Genomic DNA, 20871 nt, shown 5'->3' with positions numbered 1-20871 from the left:
CGTGTCGACTTTTTGATCTGTCAACATTTTAAATGTCAGTATTTTGACTGTCAACATTTTAAATGTCAGTATTTTGACCTTGTCGGTAATTTGACCTTGTCCGTATTTTGACCATCGGTCAATTGTTGTCGGTATTTTGACCGTCGGGATTTTGATTTGAGGTATTTCATACTGATCCCATTTTTCGGCATAGCTTCCGTTTTCTTCTTTGTTACTCTAGGTTCAGGAAATGAGAACGCTACATAGAGTACGTCGGGGCAGATTCCATTACCCGCGGCTAACTGAATCTACCCTTTAATATAGGTTATAATTACACTGTTTACAACCTGATAGTCCCCATTAACCTAGAACAAGGATGTCAACTGGCTGTCAGCGGTACAGACGTAGCCTCCGACTTCTTTTCAGGGCCCCACAATCTGTAAAATATCCAGAAAGTCTGTTGTATGATACACAGTCATATTTGGTAATTGTATTTGGCCCACCAGCATGTATCTATGACCAATATGTGGCCCTCATTGTGTAAATACTTTCACAGTCCTGACCTACCAGGCAGAAAAGCCTAGTCAAGTATATTACCAATGCCCCCAAATTATAGAGAGAACGCACATGGATGTTCCTGGATCATCCAGACTTCCTTCAAAGCATATTTGTTGTATGTAAATAATAATAATTACAGTATAATAATAATAATACAGGTTGAGTATCCCTTATCCAAAATGCTTGGGACCAAAGGAATTTTGAATATCGGATTTTTCCGTATTTTGGAATAATTGCATACCATAATGAGATATCATGGTGATGGGACCTAAATCTAAGCACATAATGCATTTATGTTACATATACACCTTATACACACAGCCAGAAGATAATATTAGCCAATATTTTTTATAACTTTGTGCATTAAACAAAGTGTGTGTACATTCACACAATTCATTTATGTTTCATATACACCTTATACACACAGCCTGAAGGTCATTTGATACAGTATTTTTAATAACTTTGAGTATTAAACAAAGTTTGTGTACATTGAGCCATCAAAAAACAAAGGTTTCACTATCTCAGTCTCACTCAAAAAAGTCCGTATTTCGGAATATTCCGTATTTCGGAATATTTGGATATGGGATACTCAACCTGTATAAACAATGACTGGGAAGTACTGCATTTCATGCTTTGTCGCAATAACAATAAATGCATCATCCATAAAACATAAGGGTCACCCGTGGGACACAGTTTCAGAGAATATAGTACATTGATTTGCTTGGGACATGAAAAAAGTATCAGAGACATGGGAGAGTTTTGTTTTATTGAGCCATGAAAGCTGGTTATTTGTGATCAGTCAATGCGGCCCTCATCCAGCATGGATCGCATTTGTAAAGCTGCTCGCGGCCCTTAGCAATGCAGATACAGCAAGGAGGCATTACACACCTACTTGCTGCCTTTGCGATTGCAGCACTGCGACTGGAGTCGCAGTATGGGATCAAACACCGCGACCATTGGTCGCAGATGGTCATTTGAGACGGCAAGCTGAGTAGGCCTCAGATTACTCAGGGTGGCCGTTGGAAGGTGGCTTGCAAGGCCAAGGAAACTGAGTCTCGTGACGTAGTCCTTGACCTCATCACTCCTGTAGATTGGGGGCCGCTCCCACCCCGTACCTTCCCCCAAAAGTCTCTGCCTGTCAGTCATGTGATCGCAGTAATCGCAGCAATGTGATCGCAGGACCCGTTCCGCGCATGCGCAGTTTCCTGATTATCGGGATACCGCGCTGAGGATCACTTTTGCTACCTAATGCAGAGATGCAAACAGCTACATTAGGTAGTGATTGCGTCTCTCCCCCTTGCAGGTAACCTTGGCATAACGTCAGGAGGCGTGGCTTTACTGTGAGCACAAGAATCAGCATACCCGCAGTATATTAGTATATTATATGTGTACACATTACAGTAAGTGGCTGGACATGACGTACCCAAGTTGCTTGGAACCTGCTAAAAGCAAATCGAACAAGACACATATATAAACTTTTTGAATTTCCCCCAAAGAGAGGTATTTATCAAAGCTTGGAAACAGATAAAGTGGATAGAGACAAAAGTAACTGTTATTTTTCAAACACAGCCTGTAACATGGCAGTTAGGAGCTGACTGGTTAGTACTACATTTGCATAATTGGGCGTGTATTATATTCATTCAGCGAATCACCAGCGGATTTCATTATCAGCTTGTAACTTTCATAAAGGGGCGGGTACTTGCAAGTCATCCCACCCTAAAAAGGCGCATTCATGTTGGTGTGGTGGCCATCTTGGGATGCATTATGCATTGATACACCCTTACTATAATGTACTTTGGCAATATGTACACGCCTCTCCTGAGCCCTGGCCCAGCCCAAGGGAGTCGTCTGTGGTAATTGCTTTGATTGCCCCGATCAACAAAAACATTCCTATCATTTATAGATGTATATTTAAAAAAATAGCGAATTGTGGTGAAAATAAAATGCAGTACAGACGGTGTAATGGTTAGCATTACTGCCTCACAGCACTGAGGTCATGGGTTCAATTCCCACCATGGCCATAACTGTGTGGCGTTTGTATATTCTCCCCGTACTTGCGTGGGTTTCCTCTGGGTACTCCGGTTTCCTCCCACAATCCAAAACTATAGTGATATGTAAATTGGCTCCCGACAACATATGGCAGGGACTATAGACTGAAAGCTCCACTGGGGCAGGGACGCTGTGAATGGCCAAATATTCTCTGTAAAGGGCTGCAGAATATGTGTGCGCTATATAAAAGGACTGGTAATAATTCAATAATAATAATAATAATAATAATAATCTTATATTCCTGTCCGACTGTACATGAGGCTTATAATGTCATATATCTCAAATTCTCTCTATATATACGGGAAGCAATTACACATGTACCCCTGAATGATAACGGTAGCTCTTTTATATGAGACAACTTGTATAACTTGTATTTATGGTTGTCACCCCCCGATTATATCCTATCCACCCCACATCTCTCCTGCAGTCCTGGTTCTGCTACCATCAAAGTATTGCTGGAATATACCAATTATATAACCCAAGAGGCAATCAAAACTCCTCTCTATTCTCTAGGACTGTCGCTACTCATACAGGTCCTAGTGGCCTTCATCTCATGTTACCCATCATGTGGCAGTGTTTGTGTCCCGCCTGCGCTTCGCAGAGTAATGTTCAATTGCATGGTGCAAGGGTATAACAGTTAGGCGCACAGGGGATAAATTATGTTCTAGCTGAAACTGTGGATAGATTAGTTCCTATAGGAATAATTTACGACCGTGTTTGTTGCTGTACTTCTTGTACGTTCCACATGTAAGGGTATTTGAAATAGGTTTCATTTAAAACAAATCTCATTATACCGCTGCATCTACAGACTGATTAATAACACAGACGAAGGCATTGTTTGAAAAAAATATGCTTGATTAGCTGTACGGGCATGTAATAATTAGAGTAGATATCAAACGGAAGGATAGTGATCAGGGAAAAACATACTATAGTATTCCAGTGGATGGTGAGTATTATCTTCTCTAGGAAGATTGGATTACATTATTTAGTAGCTGTTTCCATAGGTAATGTGTCAGTAAAGGTGCTTCCCATGGTGCACACCCTGAGTATTGAGCTTACAGACTTCACTGCAGGGATGCAGCGTCCTGTGGACGGGAATATTGACGTCTGATTGCGCATCTGATTGGATAACTGTGCCTCATGTCATATCTCACACCGAATTCATTGCACTGTCTATGGATGGTATCAGTGACTCGGCCAGCTAAGGGATATGTACTAAGCCTTGCAGAGAGATAAAGTGGACGGAGATAAAGTACCAACCAACCAGCACCTAACTGCAATTTTTCAAACGCAGCCTGTAACATGGCAGTTAGGCGCTGATCGGTTGGTACCTTATCTCCGCCCACTTTATCTCCGTCCGAGACTTACTGAGTAGACCACTCAGTATTTCAGTGCAGAATCCTGTCTGCTCTCTTTGCTCTGAATCAGGGGTCCACTGAGAAAAGCGTTACACTAATGAGACATTATCAAGTCAAGGTGGACAAACATAATGGAGCCTATTCATTATCCCTTATCCCATTTACTATTAGGTACAAATCCTGTTATTGATAAAAATATTGATTAACCACACGTTGTGTTTCTGGTCTCTCCTCTTTTTCATGTCATACTTGATAAGAAATATCTAATACCCAGTACATCAGGGTGAAGCATGAAGCAAGGCTTTCTGTTGTTCAAAGACGCAGGAATGTATATCGATGGCACCATATCTACGTTTTCCATCTAAGCAAATTAGTGACGTCTGTGTATTCCTTCTAGGAATACCTTCTTCTGTGTGTGTGTGTGTGTGTGTGTGTGTGTGTGTGTGTGTGTGTGTGCGCGTATGTATATATATATATATATGCAGAGGGTAGGTGCGGCACTCCAATGATTTGACCATGAAACTGAGTTTCATGGTCAAATCATTGGAGTGCCGCACCTACCCTCTGCATATCGAATCCATTGTGAGGGCATCCAGTGTTCTACTTGCTTAAAGTGGCTGTGCCGGACCCCCATTTGTCATATATATATATATATATATATATATATATATATAGTAATCAGGGGGTGATAATTGGCACACAGAACCTTCCTCTAGTAGTTCATATGATTTGTGATATCTTTATTTTATTCAGAGCACTTCCCCTGTGCTTTCCGGGGTGGCAGCCTATTCTCCAAATGACCCACTGTTCAAACAGATCTTTATAAATTCTAAAAAACAAAGGGGCAGATTTATTAAGCTTGGTGAAGTGATAAAGTGGAAGGTGATAACGCACCAGCCAAACAGATCCTAACTTCCCAGTTACAGGCTGGGTTTGAAAAATGACAGTTAGGAGCTGACTGGCTGGTAATTTATCACCTTCCAATTTATCACTTCACCGAGCTTAACAAATCTGCCCCAGAGTGAGAAAAGGCGCCTACTAGTGCAGTACAGTCAGTAAAATCAACCTCCACCAATTTGAAACACCCAACAGAATTGGAGGTGTACCGTATTAAGTGGTCTTAAGTTATAACCACCTTTAAGCAGCTTTTAGTGATCCAAATCCTCCCCTGCTTTTGACAATTAATTCCTGGATGTAATGGTCACTCAGGTTTCTACAGCCTCAACTCGCAAAATGCAAAAGGTAAAAAGCAAAAAAAAAAAACCCATAGTGTAGTACAATTTAAAAACATTTATTTGACATTACACAAAGTAGTAGTTGCCCGTACCATAAAAAAAAGTTTTAAAACAGCTTATCTAATAGCAAGTATCTTAGTCCATCGGTCTCTCACTCAGAGTGAGAGACCGATGGACTAAGATACTTGCTATCGGATAACACTATGTTTTTTTTTTTTTTGCTTTTTACCTTTTGCATTCTGCGAGTTGAGGCTGTAGAAACCTGAGTGACCATTACATCCAGGAATTAATTGTCAAAAGCAGGGAAGATTTGGATCCCTAAATGCTGCTTAAAGGTGGTTATAAGACCACTTAATACGGTACACCTCCAATTCTGTTGGGTGTTTTAATATTGGTGGAGGTTGATTTTACTGACTGTACTGCACTAGGAGGCGCCTTTTCTCACTTAGTTTTTTTTAGAATATATATATATATATATATATATATACAGTCGGACTGGGGCATGAAGGGCTTACCGGGGCAAACACAGTGGTAGGGACCCATGTTTAGCAGTTTTGCCAGTCTCCAGAGGGGGTGTGGCCAGCCGCAACAGATGCTTGGCTAACCATTAGAGTGTACATGGGCTGGGCCCCTTAGTAGCTATATATAGTAAATACTGCTATTGCATGCATGATAATGTACCAGATTAATAACAGCAGTCCACTGTAGAAAATACACCATAGTCCTGTACAGTATAAGGTAACATATGTATAATGTATAATTCAAGAGTACAGTTTGGAACTTGATCCCTAGAGAAGGAGGTAGGCCCCCAGGGGTTTCCCCTGTACCCCTGTGGGCCAGTCCAACCCTGTATATATACATATATATATATATATATATATATATACACACACACATATTTATAGTTAATAACAGATGTAATCCTGCACTTATTATAAAGTAAATGATCCTTTTAAAGTAAAGTAGAAGTAAAATGTATTAAAAATGTTTATCTGACATCTGCATCAATAGGGAGGGTTATACAGTGCAGACCAACGCGTTTCATCCTTTGTTTACAGTATTTAGTACTTCCTATATATAGTGAATACATTTATTTTGAACTACATTTATAGGCTAATACTGGCCTAATATTGTTTGGGTTGTTTTTATATTTTTTCTAAACGTGTCAAATGATTGATAATAGTAAAAAGAAATATTAAAACTCGCTCTTTATAGTGATCCTTTATACTGTAAGTGATCCTGAACACAAAATTAACTGTAGGGCAAAGATACCATTTAGCAGATCCACATGTCTTGGAGGTCCCACTTTTATGCATCTAAGGAAGCTATACACGAGTAGTGGAGACTCATGCGTAGCAATTTTAATGCAAAGTCTGCTTTTTAAAAATAATACACAACTTTTAACCTTATAGATTGGAAAGGCATACCATTGTGTATCAGTAGTACTGGAACAAAAGATGAATAGACAAAATGCCTGGAGCGTTTTTTCAATTTCACTTTGATAACACAGTCTCTTAAAGAGACCCTTTTGTGTATGAGAGGGCATGACGTCAAAGTCGTTTAAAAAAAATAGCATCTAAATAAATGGCTACACTTGCAATGCTTCCAAAAAAACTCTTGTATGAAACGTTTGTTTCTTTACACGCGTAACTAATGAGCTGGCTTATTATAAGTCTTACACTGCTGTAATGAAGTTTCTTGAGCACCCTTTAAAATACTTGTTGTGGTGGTTGTATAAATCTGCTCCAGAGCCAAAGATAGCCAAACTTAAGGGATTTACTGTAGGTTAAACCCATTGGACTGGTAACATGTTGGAAATGCTTGACTATAATCATTACCAGGTGATTATTATTTTCTTTACACTTTATTTTGTTCTTCATTTTGTTATTGTTACTGTTACATTATAATTTACTATATATGGTTTAAAGTATTACATTTGCATGAACATTACTTATAATGCTTTCCTTATATATACACGCACTCTGTTTCAGAGGCTTTTTATACTTATTTTGTGTGGGCACCAAATTATCTCTGTGAATCAGCTGCATGACCTGTTAATCAGTTTTTCTGTAAGATGTACTATATTTGAATTATTTTTAGCTTTGTCTAAAAATTATTATTAATTAAAATTTTTAGTATCCGTATTATTTTATTTTTTATAAATTTAAGTATTAATAATTTGAGGCTTCTTAAAATGTATATCTGAGTGCGATTAATAACTAGTATATGTATTGGTAATACACAATAGATTTGCAAACACAGGCTCATGGCATATGGCCTAAATAGGTTGGTGAGCCAAGTTTTGCTTACCGTACCGATATGTGCAAATATGGGAGGACAGGCTTTAAGGAAGTTACTGTAAAACCATATATGCATTTGGAAAATTAAAGATACATGTTCCGTGCAATCTGTAACTGTGAGAATAAACCTATGTGCAGCCCTCTCTTTATCAAAATGTATTAATGATTAATCTGTTATCTACAGTATCTATCTATCTATCTATCTATCTATCTATCTATCTATCTATCTATCTATCTATCTATCTATCTATCACGTGAGTGACCTAGCTATGTATGCAAATGGCTTATGTACTGTTTAATTTATTTCCATTTGAACTAAAATACTGCTGATTTTTTTGTGTGTGTGGGGGGGGGGGGTCAAAGATAAAGTATATGAACAAATTATATTAATTAGCTATTTTTTAAGCATCTAATACAAATCTGCCAGTGCACCTGATGTGTCTATACATGTTGCGTTCTGGGATTGAGGCTATACGTTTATTTATTTATTTTTCTTTTGATTCTCTAACTAGCTGAGATTATATTTTTTTCATTATCTCACATTTATGAATTTAGTCATTTATTTACTTCCTTGGTTTTTGTTTTTGCAATTTAACTAGATCTTTATTATTGTTGTTTCATTCCCGTATTTTATTTTGGGATGTTATATTTTCTTAGACAATGTTCTACTATTGCATTAGGTTTACGGAGCAATGAATAGAGCAATTCATTTGCAGTTGAGAATAATTCCACCCAATCTTGACATTTTTATTTGTGTGGTACTTGTTGGCTGCTGTATTCTTGTCCTCGTTATAAGGAAGCAATGATATTGAACTGGAAATTTCACTACGGGCCAATCACTGTTGTTTATTTGCCAGGTGCAGACTCACCTTGAAAATCCTACAAAATACCACATCCAGCAAGCTCAGAAACAGCAGGTGCAACAATACCTGACAACTGCCAAACATCACAGCAAAGCACTAAGCTTGCCCTGTCCAAACCAGCCAGGGGACCATATCATGCCACCAGGACCGGGAAACAGTGCGCCAAACAGTCCCATGGCTATGCTGACACTTAGTACCTGTGAGAAAGAGGTGAATATATCATTTATTCTACTCTCCAATTTATTAATCTGCCCTATTACCACCATTTAAACTCCACTAGTTGATTTTGTAATTCTAAAATTAAATATATTTTTTTAGCTATTTCAAGTTACTTATATTTTATATATTTTTGTACACAATCGAGACCTTGTGTTTTCATCTATTAACCATTTTGTATTAATTGTATTTGTAACTTTTGTCTGTTTAAAATAAAACATTTTTAAAAAGTTACTTTTAGTTTTCTTACAAAATGCAATATTTTCTATACACTTTTGTGATGTGGTCCGTAGTGATTAACACTTTCATTTTTAATTTGCTTGCTTAATATTAGTTTTACTTTTTTGGTGGACTAGTTTTTTTTTAATGGTGTTCTACAGTAACATTTACAATAGCATGCTGTAATGTTTGTACTTATATTATTTTGCTGCAAATCGTTACATTTCAATAATAAAGCTATACCTTCATCTGAGGGTTGCATATCTACTTTATTGATGTAAATTATAATTACTTGTTTAATTAAAGAGCATTATATATAAATATTTCTTCCACAGTATAAAAAATATATTACTGTCTAGTATAAAAAAAAATATATATATTTATTACTACTCTCAGCAATATATAGTATTTGTGCTCAAGAATTTTCCCAACTGGATTTTCCAACACAGATTTGGATTATAAAATTTTTTTTTACTATTTAAAAATCTTCATTTTCTTTTTATAGAGTACATCAATTAATTATAGACCTTAGTTTTTATGTGCTACAATATTTATATATAAGTTCCAAGTAAATAAATCTGTCTCAGTTGCTATTTCGAATTACTTTAAAAATTGTAGATTTTATCAAAGTGTCCAATGCATACAAAGACATATTTTTCCAGTGATTAAAACTAAGTTTTAAAGTATAACGTTTAATAAGAAAAAGTCTATTTTACTGTTTTTTTGTAGATTCACTCTTGCTGTTTTTGTAACAAAAAGGGATCCTTCTATGTACCCTCTTATCAAAATATATTATTTAAATAGGTTTTGGATATTTATTTTTACAAATGCATGAGGGATTTACCTTTCTACTTGTTAAATTGACCTATCAATATTGTCAGATTGTTGTACAGCCTAAGCTCCAGCCTTGGTTCCATTGGGAAATAAGGGTTACTGAGATACATTTTGATGTGTGTTTCATTTCATAAGCTGAAGGTGAAAAGGGCCGCAGACCAGTGTCTTGCCTTGGCTCTGTCTTAAGTAAGATGGGCCTTTCACTAGATGTCAATGTGTAGGTGTGCTGGCCACTTACACACAATAGGCACAGCAAAATCTCTGTCTCTAAGTTGGTGTAGGAAATGTGAAGATATGGGGTCTTAATGAAAATATCTTGGTCCACTTGATACTGTATAACTATCATCAATTGAACCTTAAACGGCATAAACACATCATCAACTGACTAGAATGTAGAGTATATGTAATATCTGTGAAAAAATTAAAACTCTCTAGTACAGGATGTGATAAACAGGTGTTATAGGTAGCATTGCTTGTAATAGTTGAGTTCTACTGTCATCACTTCATTGTTCATAAGAAACATTTGTATTAAATCGCAATAAATTCTATACTGCAAATTATGATATTAGAAGTTGGCCACGATATAGGTGGCCTGTATAGTGCCCTTGGCCTACAGTCTTGTGCTTTATTTGGCCACAGAATTCCTCTGTGACTCCTTATATCCTTATAATCTATAGGAGGGGACTATCCTTTAGATGCATAGATGAATAAAATGTACAAGGCAAGAGACATATTCTAGATACAATAAAAAAAAACAGAATATACATGTGCCTCCTTTATGTATTTACAAAGCCACATTTTCTCTTTTCAACATTTTCGTACAATTTTTCTTTGAAAAAACAAATTATTCATATGTTAAATATTGATTGATAAAGTGCTCTAGGAAATTCACCGGCTCCCCAACTCGATTCCATTTTTAATTTTGTACAGTGTCAAGCTTAGTAGCTATTTGAGGACTCCAACAGGGACTAAAGCAGTGGTTCCCAAAATTTTTTTGAATCATAGCGCAAGAGTGTAAGAATTTTTTTCATGGCAACTCTAGGCCAAAAATTTCTTATTGAGAAATGTAGAAAGAAATATTAAATTAAGTAAATTGTGCGTCATCCTTAGGTTCAGTTGTGTGGTGATGGATAAGATTTGCTTCTGTTTGTCCATATAGTTTATGATTGGCAACTACCAGCACTGGTTTTGCTTATTATATTGACCATAAATAATTTGAATTGGTCCTGGACCACCAATTAAAGGCACCCCATCGTGCCTAGGCACACAGTTTGAGAACCACTGGACTAAAGGCAAACTGTCACACATTATATATCTAATATAACAATAGACAACATGTTGTATTGTAAAAAGTAAAAAAAAACCCATCAAAACTTTAAAATCTGTATCTTTTTTTTTCAGATGGACGATGTTATTGATGACATCATTAGCCTGGAATCTAGTTATAATGATGAAATTCTCATGATGGATCCTGGAATGCAAATGGCAAACACGGTACGGTATACATTTTGTAAACTTTTTACTGTTAATTAATTAAGTTTGCCTAGTTTTATTATTAATGAATTAATTTAAAAAAATACTTATATTTTTAAATCACAATTTTCTTTCCAGTATGGTGTTTATTTTAGAGTGCACGGAACCACTTTATTTGCTGTCATTTCACTGTGAAACATTTTTTTTTTAAATATGCAACAGTGTGTACTGCTTGTTCATTGGGAAACTACACATGCCAGATGACTTGTATTCAGTTTGTGTGTATATGAATACAGGGAGATTTGATTCCAGCTCCATTATAGAGATGTTAGATGATACATTGTGGCATGCAGTGATTGGGTGGGCACTTGATGGACAATTGTCTTTTTTTCAACCTCAACATTTATGTTACTTTTGTTACTAGGAGAAGCACAAAAGTAAAGGATGTTTGGCAAAGACTAGTCTACTCTAGACATTTATGTTTTTTTTAGGTGTTTCACTAAATACTAAAGTGTCCACTTACATCTATCCTCCCTGTATGTTAAACAGCCCTTCTAGTTATGCCATACAGTGGCGTGACTTGGTAGCGCCTAGTGTCTGTTCATGTGACTTTTTTTCCGTTAAAATGTGTCTTATTCGCAAAATTATGCAAATTGGACACACATGCAGCTTATGCTTATTAAAATTATATGCGGTATGCCTGCATTCTGAATGCGACCATGGTTGTAGCTGCATAGGAAATGCTATTTTACAGTGAAAACAGTGTAACATAGCATTTCTAATGCAGATACAAGCGCGGTCACACACAATATAAGCATGTAGTATATAATTTTAATCTGAAAAGTCTGCTTGTGCGTCTTATTCATATAGCAATGTGAATAAGATGCATTTTCAGCAAAAAAAGACGCCCAATATTAGCAGAGTTGCATAGGACCTGTCAGTTCACGCCAGGCATCTCCCACTGCATGGCGTATCATGGCAAGATGTATGAGGACACATCTGTAGATACTTAGTGGAAATTGCTATATCGGCACATTACCTCTAAAAATGACTACTTTATTTGGATAGTGGAACATAAAAATATACATTGTTTCCATCCATAGTTTAAATCAGAGATGTACAACCTGTGAGTTGGGGAGTCCCATAATCTATGTTTAGGTTTCTCTAAAGGCACACTGACACTTGGTTTCAGAACAATGGCACACTGACTCCTGAGGTTCGATAACAATGGCACACTGACCCTTCAGGTTCCAGAACAATGGCACACTGACTCTTGAGGTTCCAGAACAATGGCACACTGACTCTTGAGGTTCCAGAACAATGACACACTGGCTCTTGAGGTTTGAGAACAATGGCACACTGACTCTTGACATCCCAGAACAGTGGCACATTGACCTTTGAGGTTCCAGAACAATGGCACACTGACACATGGGATCCCAGAACAATGGCACACTGACTCTTGAGGTTACAGAACTATGGCACACTGACACATGGGATCCCAGAACAATGGCACACTGACTCTTGAGGTTACAGAACAATGGCACACTGACACATGGGGTCACAGAAAATGGCACACTGACACTTGGTGGCCCAGAACAATGACACACTAACACTTGGTAGCCCAGAACAATGGCACACTGACACTTGGTGGCCCAGAACAATGACACACTAACACTTGGTAGCCCAGAACAATGACACACTGACACTTGATGGCCCAGAACAATGGCACACTGACACTTGATGGCCCAGAACAATGGCACAGTTACACATGGGACCTCAGAACAATGGCACACTGATACCTGGGATCCCAGAACAATGGCACACTGATGCTTGCTGGCCCATAACAATGGCATAATGACACATGGAGTCCCAGAACAATGGCACACTGACACCAGGGGTCCCAGAACAATGGCACACTGATACTTGGTAGCCCACAACAATGGCGCACTGACTCTTAGAGTCCCAGAATAAGTGAACACTGACACTTAGGGCACAGAAAAAAACACACCAATACTTGGGGTACTATGTAACAAAACAAAGTATGCTCCACTGGTTTCACCTAAACCTTTAGCTACTGTATATTTGTATTTCATAACTAGTAAAGTTGTCAATTCTATTAAATATTAATCAGGAAACTCTACCTGCATAATCTGATTTTCCAAGGAGTCTGCCCTGCAGCCAGCCATAAACTGGCACAACTATCATTTTTCTCTATCGTCCTAGTGGATGCTGGGGTTCCTGAAAGGACCATGGGGAATAGCGGCTCCGCAGGAGACAGGGCACAAAAAGTAAAGCTTTTCCAGATCAGGTGGTGTGCACTGGCTCCTCCCCCTATGACCCTCCTCCAGACTCCAGTTAGATTTTTGTGCCCGGCCGAGAAGGGTGCAATCTAGGTGGCTCTCCTAAAGAGCTGCTTAGAAAAAGTTTAGCTTAGGTTTTTTATTTTACAGTGAGTCCTGCTGGCAACAGGATCACTGCAACGAGGGACTGAGGGGAGAAGAAGTGAACTCACCTGCGTGCAGGATGGATTGGCTTCTTGGCTACTGGACATCAGCTCCAGAGGGACGATCACAGGTACAGCCTGGATGGTCACCGGAGCCGCGCCGCCGGCCCCCTTGCAGATGCTGAAGTCAGAAGAGGTCCAGAATCGGCGGCTGAAGACTCCTGCAGTCTTCTAAAGGTAGCGCACAGCACTGCAGCTGTGCGCCATTTTCCTCTCAGCACACTTCACATGCAGTCACTGAGGGTGCAGGGCGCTGGGGGGGGGCGCCCTGGGAGGCAAATGTAACCTATATAAAGGCTAAAAATACCTCACATATAGCCCCCAGAGGCTATATGGAGATATTTAACCCCTGCCTGGATTCACTAAATAGCGGGAGACGAGCCCGCCGGAAAAGGGGCGGGGCCTATCTCCTCAGCACACGGCGCCATTTCCTCTCACAGCTCCGCTGGTCAGGACGGCTCCCAGGTCTCTCCCCTGCACTGCACTACAGAAACAGGGTAAAACAGAGAGGGGGGGCAAATTTATGGCGATATTTTGATATATATAAAGCAGCTATAAGGGAGCACTTATTATAAGGCTACCCCTGTTATATATAGCGCTTTTGGTGTGTGCTGGCAAACTCTCCCTCTGTCTCCCCAAAGGGCTAGTGGGTCCTGTCTTCGTTAGGAGCATTCCCTGTGTGTCTGCTGTGTGTCGGTACGTGTGTGTCGACATGTATGAGGACGATATTGGTGTGGAGGCGGAGCAATTGCCAAATATGAGGATGTCACCCCCTAGGGAGTCGACACCAGAATGGATGCCTTTATTTATGGAACTACGGGATAGTGTCAACACGCTAAAGCAGTCGTTTGACGACATGAGACGGCCGGACAATCAATTAGTGCCTGTCCAGGCGACTCAAACACCGTCAGGGGCTGTGAAACGCCCTTTGCCTCAGTCGGTCGACACAGACCCAGACACAGGCACTGACTCCAGTGGTGACGGTGACGAATCAACCGTATTTTCCAGTAGGGCCACACGTTATATGATTTTGGCAATGAAGGAGGCGTTACATTTAGCTGATACTACAGGTACCACTAAACAGGGTATTATGTGGGGTGTGAAAAAACTACCTATAGTTTTTCCTGAATCAGAAGAATTAAATGACGTGTGTAATGAAGCGTGGGTTGCCCCTGATAAAAAGCTGATAATTTCAAAGAAATTATTGGCATTATACCCTTTCCCGCCAGAGGTTAGGGAGCGCTGGGAAACACCCCCTAGGGTGGACAAGGCGCTAACACGCTTATCTAAACAAGTGGCGTTACCCTCTCCTGAGACGGCCGCACTTAAAGATCCATCAGATAGGAGGATGGAAAATATCCAAAAAAGTATATACACACATGCAGGTGTTATACTACGACCAGCTATAGCGACTGCCTGGATGTGCAGTGCTGGGGTAGTTTGGTCAGAGTCCCTGATTGAAAATATTGATACCCTGGACAGGGACAATATTTTACTGTCGTTAGAACAAATAAAGGATGCATTTCTTTATATGCGTGATGCACAGAGGGATATCTGCACACTGGCATCACGGGTAAGTGCTATGTCCATTTCGGCCAGAAGAGCTTTATGGACGCGACAGTGGACAGGCGATGCGGATTCAAAACGACATATGGAAGTTTTGCCGTATAAAGGGGAGGAGTTATTTGGAGTCGGTCTATCAGATTTGGTGGCCACGGCTACAGCCGGGAAATCCACCTTTCTACCTCAAGTCACTCCCCAACAGAAAAAGGCACCGACTTTTCAACCGCAGCCCTTTCGTTCCTTTAAAAATAAGAGAGCAAAGGGCTATTCATATCTGCCACGAGGCAGAGGTCGAGGGAAGAGACAGCAACAGGCAGCTCCTTCCCAGGAACAGAAGCCTTCCCCGGCTTCTACAAAAGCCTCAGCATGACGCTGGGGCTTCTCAAGCGGACTCGGGGACGGTGGGTGGTCGTCTCAAAAATTACAGCGCGCAGTGGGCTCACTCGCAGGTAGATCCCTGGATCCTGCAGATAATATCTCAGGGGTACAGGTTGGAATTAGAGACAGATCCACCTCGCCGTTTCCTGAAGTTTGCTTTACCAACGTCCCCCTCCGAAAGGGAGACGGTTTTGGAAGCCATTCACAAGCTGTACTCTCAGCAGGTGATAGTCAAGGTACCTCTTCTACAACAAGGGAAGGGGTATTATTCCAATCTCTTTTGGGGTACCGAAGCCGGATGGCTCGGTAAGGCCTATTCTAAATCTGAAGTCCTTGAACATGTACATAAAGAAATTCAAGATCAAGATGGAGTCACTCAGAGCAGTGATAGCGAACCTGGAAGAGGGGGACTTTATGGTATCCTTGGACATCAAGGATGCGTATCTCCACGTTCCAATTTACCCCTCACACCAGGGGTACCTCAGGTTCGTTGTACAAAACTGTCACTATCAGTTTCAGACGCTGCCGTTCGGATTGTCCACGGCACCTCGGGTCTTTACAAAGGTAATGGCCGAGATGATGATTCTTCTTCGAAGAAAAGGCATATTAATTATCCCATACTTGGACGATCTCCTAATAAGGGCAAGGTCCAGAGAACAGCTAGAGATGGGATTAGCACTGTCTCAAGAAGTGCTAAAACAGCACGGGTGGATTCTGAATATTCCAAAATCCCAGTTAATGCCGACAACTCGTCTGCTGTTCCTAGGGATGATTCTGGACACGGTTCAGAAAAAGGTTTTTCTCCCGGAGGAAAAAGCCAAGGAGTTATCCGAGCTTGTCAGGAACCTCCTAAAACCAGGAAAGGTGTCTGTACATCAATGCACAAGAGTCCTGGGAAAAATGGTGGCTTCTTACGAAGCAATTCCATTCGGCAGATTCCACGCACAAATGGTCAGGGTCGCATCTTCAGATGCACCTGCGGATAACCCTGTCTCCAAGGACAAGGGTGTCTCTTCTGTGGTGGTTGCAGAGTGCTCATCTATTGGAGGGCCGCAGATTCGGCATACAGGATTGGATCCTGGTGACCACGGACGCCAGCCTGAGAGGCTGGGGAGCAGTCACACAAGGAAGAAACTTCCAGGGAGTATGGACGAGCCTGGAAACGTCTCTTCACATAAACATTCTGGAACTAAGAGCAATATACAATGCTCTAAGCCAGGCAGAACCTCTGCTTCAGGGAAAACCGGTGTTGATCCAGTCGGACAACATCACGGCAGTCGCCCATGTGAACAGACAGGGCGGCACAAGAAGCAGGAGTGCAATGGCAGAAGCTGCAAGGATTCTTCGCTGGGCAGAGAATCATGTGATAGCACTGTCAGCAGTGTTCATCCCGGGAGTGGACAACTGGGAAGCAGACTTCCTCAGCAGACACGATCTTCACCCGGGAGAGTGGGGACTTCATCCAGAAGTCTTCCACTTGCTGGTAACCCGTTGGGAAAGACCAATGGTGGACATGATGGCGTCTCGCCTCAACAAAAAACTGGACAGGTATTGCGCCAGGTCAAGAGATCCGCAGGCAATAGCTGTGGACGCGCTGGTAACGCCTTGGGTGTACCAGTCGGTGTATGTGTTTCCTCCTCTGCCTCTCATACCAAAAGTATTGAGAATTATACGGCAAAGAGGCGTAAGGACGATACTAGTGGTTCCGGATTGGCCAAGAAGGACTTGGTACCCGGAACTTCAAGAGATGATCACGGAAGATCCGTGGCCTCTACCTCTAAGGAGGGACTTGCTTCAGCAGGGTCCCTGTCTGTTTCAAGACTTACCGCGGCTGCGTTTGACGGCATGGCGGTTGAACGCCGGATCCTAAAGGAAAAAGGCATGCCGGAAGAAGTCATTCCTACTTTGATTAAAGCAAGGAAGGAAGTAACCGTGCAACATTATCACCGAATTTGGCGAAAATATGTTGCGTGGTGCGAAGATCGGAGTGCTCCGACGGAGGAATTTCAACTGGGTCGATTCCTACATTTCCTGCAATCAGGATTGTCTATGGGTCTCAAATTGGGATCTATTAAGGTTCAAATTTCGGCCCTGTCGATTTTCTTTCAAAAAGAATTGGCTTCAGTCCCTGAAGTCCAGACCTTTGTTAAGGGAGTGCTACATGAACCACTAAAGAAGGTGGATTTGAAATATCTCACATGGAAAGTGACCATGCTTCTAGCCCTGGCTTCGGCCAGGAGAGTGTCAGAACTGGCAGCTTTATCTTACAAAAGCCCATATCTGATTTTCCATTCGGACAGGGCAGAACTGCGGACTCGTCCGCATTTTCTCCCTAAGGTGGTGTCAGCATTTCATCTGAACCAGCCTATTGTAGTGCCTGCGGCTACAAGTGACTTGGAGGACTCCAAGTTACTGGACGTTGTCAGAGCATTAAAAATATATATTGCAAGGACAGCTGGAGTCAGAAAATCTGACTCGTTGTTTATATTGTATGCACCCAACAAGATGGGTGCTCCTGCGTCTAAGCAGACGATTGCTCGTTGGATCTGTAGCACAATCCAACTTGCACATTCTGTGGCAGGCCTGCCACAGCCTAAATCTGTAAAGGCCCACTCCACAAGGAAGGTGGGCTCATCTTGGGCGGCTGCCCGAGGGGTCTCGGCATTACAACTTTGCCGAGCAGCTACGTGGTCAGGGGAGAACACGTTTGTAAAATTTTACAAATTTGATACTCTGGCTAAGGAGGACCTGGAGTTCTCTCATTCGGTGCTGCAGAGTCATCCGCACTCTCCCGCCCGTTTGGGAGCTTTGGTATAATCCCCATGGTCCTTTCAGGAACCCCAGCATCCACTAGGACGATAGAGAAAATAAGATTTTACTTACCGATAAATCTATTTCTCGGAGTCCGTAGTGGATGCTGGGCGCCCATCCCAAGTGCGGATTATCTGCAATAATTGTACATAGTTATTGTTAACTAATTCGGGTTATTGTTGAAGGAAGCCATCTTTCAGAGGCTCCGCTGTTATCATACTGTTAACTGGGTTTAGATCACAAGTTGTACGGTGTGATTGGTGTGGCTGGTATGAGTCTTACCCGGGATTCAAAATCCTCCCTTATTGTGTACGCTCGTCCGGGCACAGTACCTAACTGGAGTCTGGAGGAGGGTCATAGGGGGAGGAGCCAGTGCACACCACCTGATCTGGAAAAGCTTTACTTTTTGTGCCCTGTCTCCTGCGGAGCCGCTATTCCCCATGGTCCTTTCAGGAACCCCAGCATCCACTACGGACTCCGAGAAATAGATTTATCGGTAAGTAAAATCTTATTATTTATGTCATTTGGAATTGGATCGAAACCTACAGTAAGATGGGTAGTTTAAAAAATGATTGACATTATAAAGTATAATCCCTTTTCCCCTTTTATGACCTATACACTCAACTGTTGCACATATTACTGGTGCATCACTACATGGTTTTGAATTATGTGTCCCCTACTGTAGATGGTAAGAGTCACAGATGGTTTTATGTAGTCCTGTTATACATAAAATCCCAAGATGGCCAACTGGGTGCCTTTATAGAGTATGTAGTAGTTTTGCTTTAATAGTATTATACTTCTGTTTGCATTACTGTCATTGGACACTAAGGCCCCCTAACAGGATGCAGTCACTGTGCATGGTCATCATGACACAATGGTCATCATGACACATTCATATAGCAGGTTAAACACTTGTGTTAATGATGAGGTAATACAACATGTGAGTACAAAATAAATGGCATGCCATTAATATATTATCCAGTGATATATCTGTAATGGTAGCAGGATGTGTGGCACACACTGGCCCCTAGTTCAAAGGGGAGGGGCACACTGCATACCCTGCTCCAAGAAGAGCCCCCATCCCATTCAGTCTGCCAGCAACCAATGAGATTGTTCTAGGAAATGACAGCTAGAATATAGTTGGTTCATGCTTTCCTACACTCCTGGAACATCCAGGATACTCCCAAATCTCAGATGGCTCTCCCATACACCCAGCAAAGTAGACATTTTTCCCAGAATCCCCCCATGGCCGTCTGCTGCATTATACTGGGAAGGCGGCTTGATGGTGTGCTTGGTGCTGCATCATGTTATTGTGGCCCCACCCCCCAGAATGCCGGTAATTGCAGCATTTTATAGCGGGGGTGGGGCCTCAATGATGTGATCACGGACGTCACGGACGTCAAGACCCCGCACCATCCAATATGGCGGTTGCAGCTGTTAGCAAAGACTCCAGTATTCTACCAGAACAGTGTTCTGCTGATGGTGCCATCAGCAGACGGTAGAGAAGAAGGGGCGGGGCACTGTGCAGTGTGTGTGTGTGTGTGTGTGTGTGTTTGTGTGTAGGGGTTGCACATAGCCCCCCTCCCAGGCATTCATACGCTTCTGTATGTAAAGGGTGTGGTATAGAAGATCTACACTGTCAAAAAAGATCAACAGGTACAAAAGGGTTGACATGACAATGGTCGACACCAAAGTGGTCGACATGTTTTTTTGGGCCACATCTTATATATTTCATGTTCTGTGACCACCATCAGTAGAAACGTAGACCGCTTCGGGCAAGGTTACTATTCCCAATCCTAGTGTGGATAGTAACTCAATCAAATGTTGGGAAAACATGTGAAATCCCCCCAAAACTCGTGTCTACCGTCTGTGTGTCGACCATGTTCTGTGACCACCATCAGTAGAAACGTAGACCGCTTCGGGCAAGGTTACTATTCCCAATCCTAGTGTGGATAGTAATTAAAGCAAATGTTGGGAAAACATGTGAAATCCCCCCAAAACTCGTGTCTACCGTCTGTGTGTCGACCATCATCATGTTGACCTTTGGTACCTGTTGACCATATGGTGTCGGCCTAGTGACTACCTAACTAGAAGTGTAGATCTATCATCCGGATACCGTATACAGATTGGTCTTACTGTGGGGGTCATTCCGAGTTGTTCGCTCGCTAGCAGTTTTTAGCAGCCGTGCAAACGCTATGCCGCCTCCCACTGGGAGTGTATTTTAGCTTAGAAGTGCGAACGAAAGGTTCGCACAGCGGCTACAAAATAATTTTGTGCAGTTTCAGAGTAGCTTCAGACCTACTCAGCACTTGCGATCACTTCAGACTGTTCAGTTCCTGTTTTGACGTCACAAAAACGCCCTGCGTTCGGCCAGCCAAGCCTTTGTTTTTCCTGGCACGCCTGCGTTTTTTTCGAACACTCCATGAAAACGGACAGTTGACACCCAGAAATGCCCCCTTCATGTCAATCACTCTGCGGCCACCAGTGCGACTGAAAAGCTTCGCTAGACCTTGTGTGAAACATCGTTCGTTG

The 20871-nt window shown here is 41.5% G+C and overlaps 1 protein-coding gene across 8 annotated transcripts in view; it reads left to right on the top strand.

Moving 5' to 3' along the window:
- The window catches only part of MITF (melanocyte inducing transcription factor), a 387291-nt gene that overhangs the window by 343348 nt on the left and 23072 nt on the right, over positions 1 to 20871 (top strand). For 7 of the 8 annotated variants that reach the window (XM_063941055.1, XM_063941058.1, XM_063941057.1 and 4 more), the window contains exons 3-4: positions 8337 to 8552; positions 11013 to 11105. In XM_063941055.1, the coding sequence (XP_063797125.1) occupies positions 8337 to 8552; positions 11013 to 11105 (309 nt within the window). The remainder of the gene's footprint in view (positions 1 to 8336; positions 8553 to 11012; positions 11106 to 20871) is intronic. The other variant, XM_063941056.1, reaches the window with a different exon arrangement.

Source organism: Pseudophryne corroboree, chromosome 9 (assembly GCF_028390025.1).
Source record: "Pseudophryne corroboree isolate aPseCor3 chromosome 9, aPseCor3.hap2, whole genome shotgun sequence".
NCBI classification, from domain to species: Eukaryota; Metazoa; Chordata; class Amphibia; order Anura; family Myobatrachidae; genus Pseudophryne; species Pseudophryne corroboree.
Note: the sequence above shows the minus strand (reverse complement) of the source record. Positions and strands in the feature narration are given on the sequence as shown.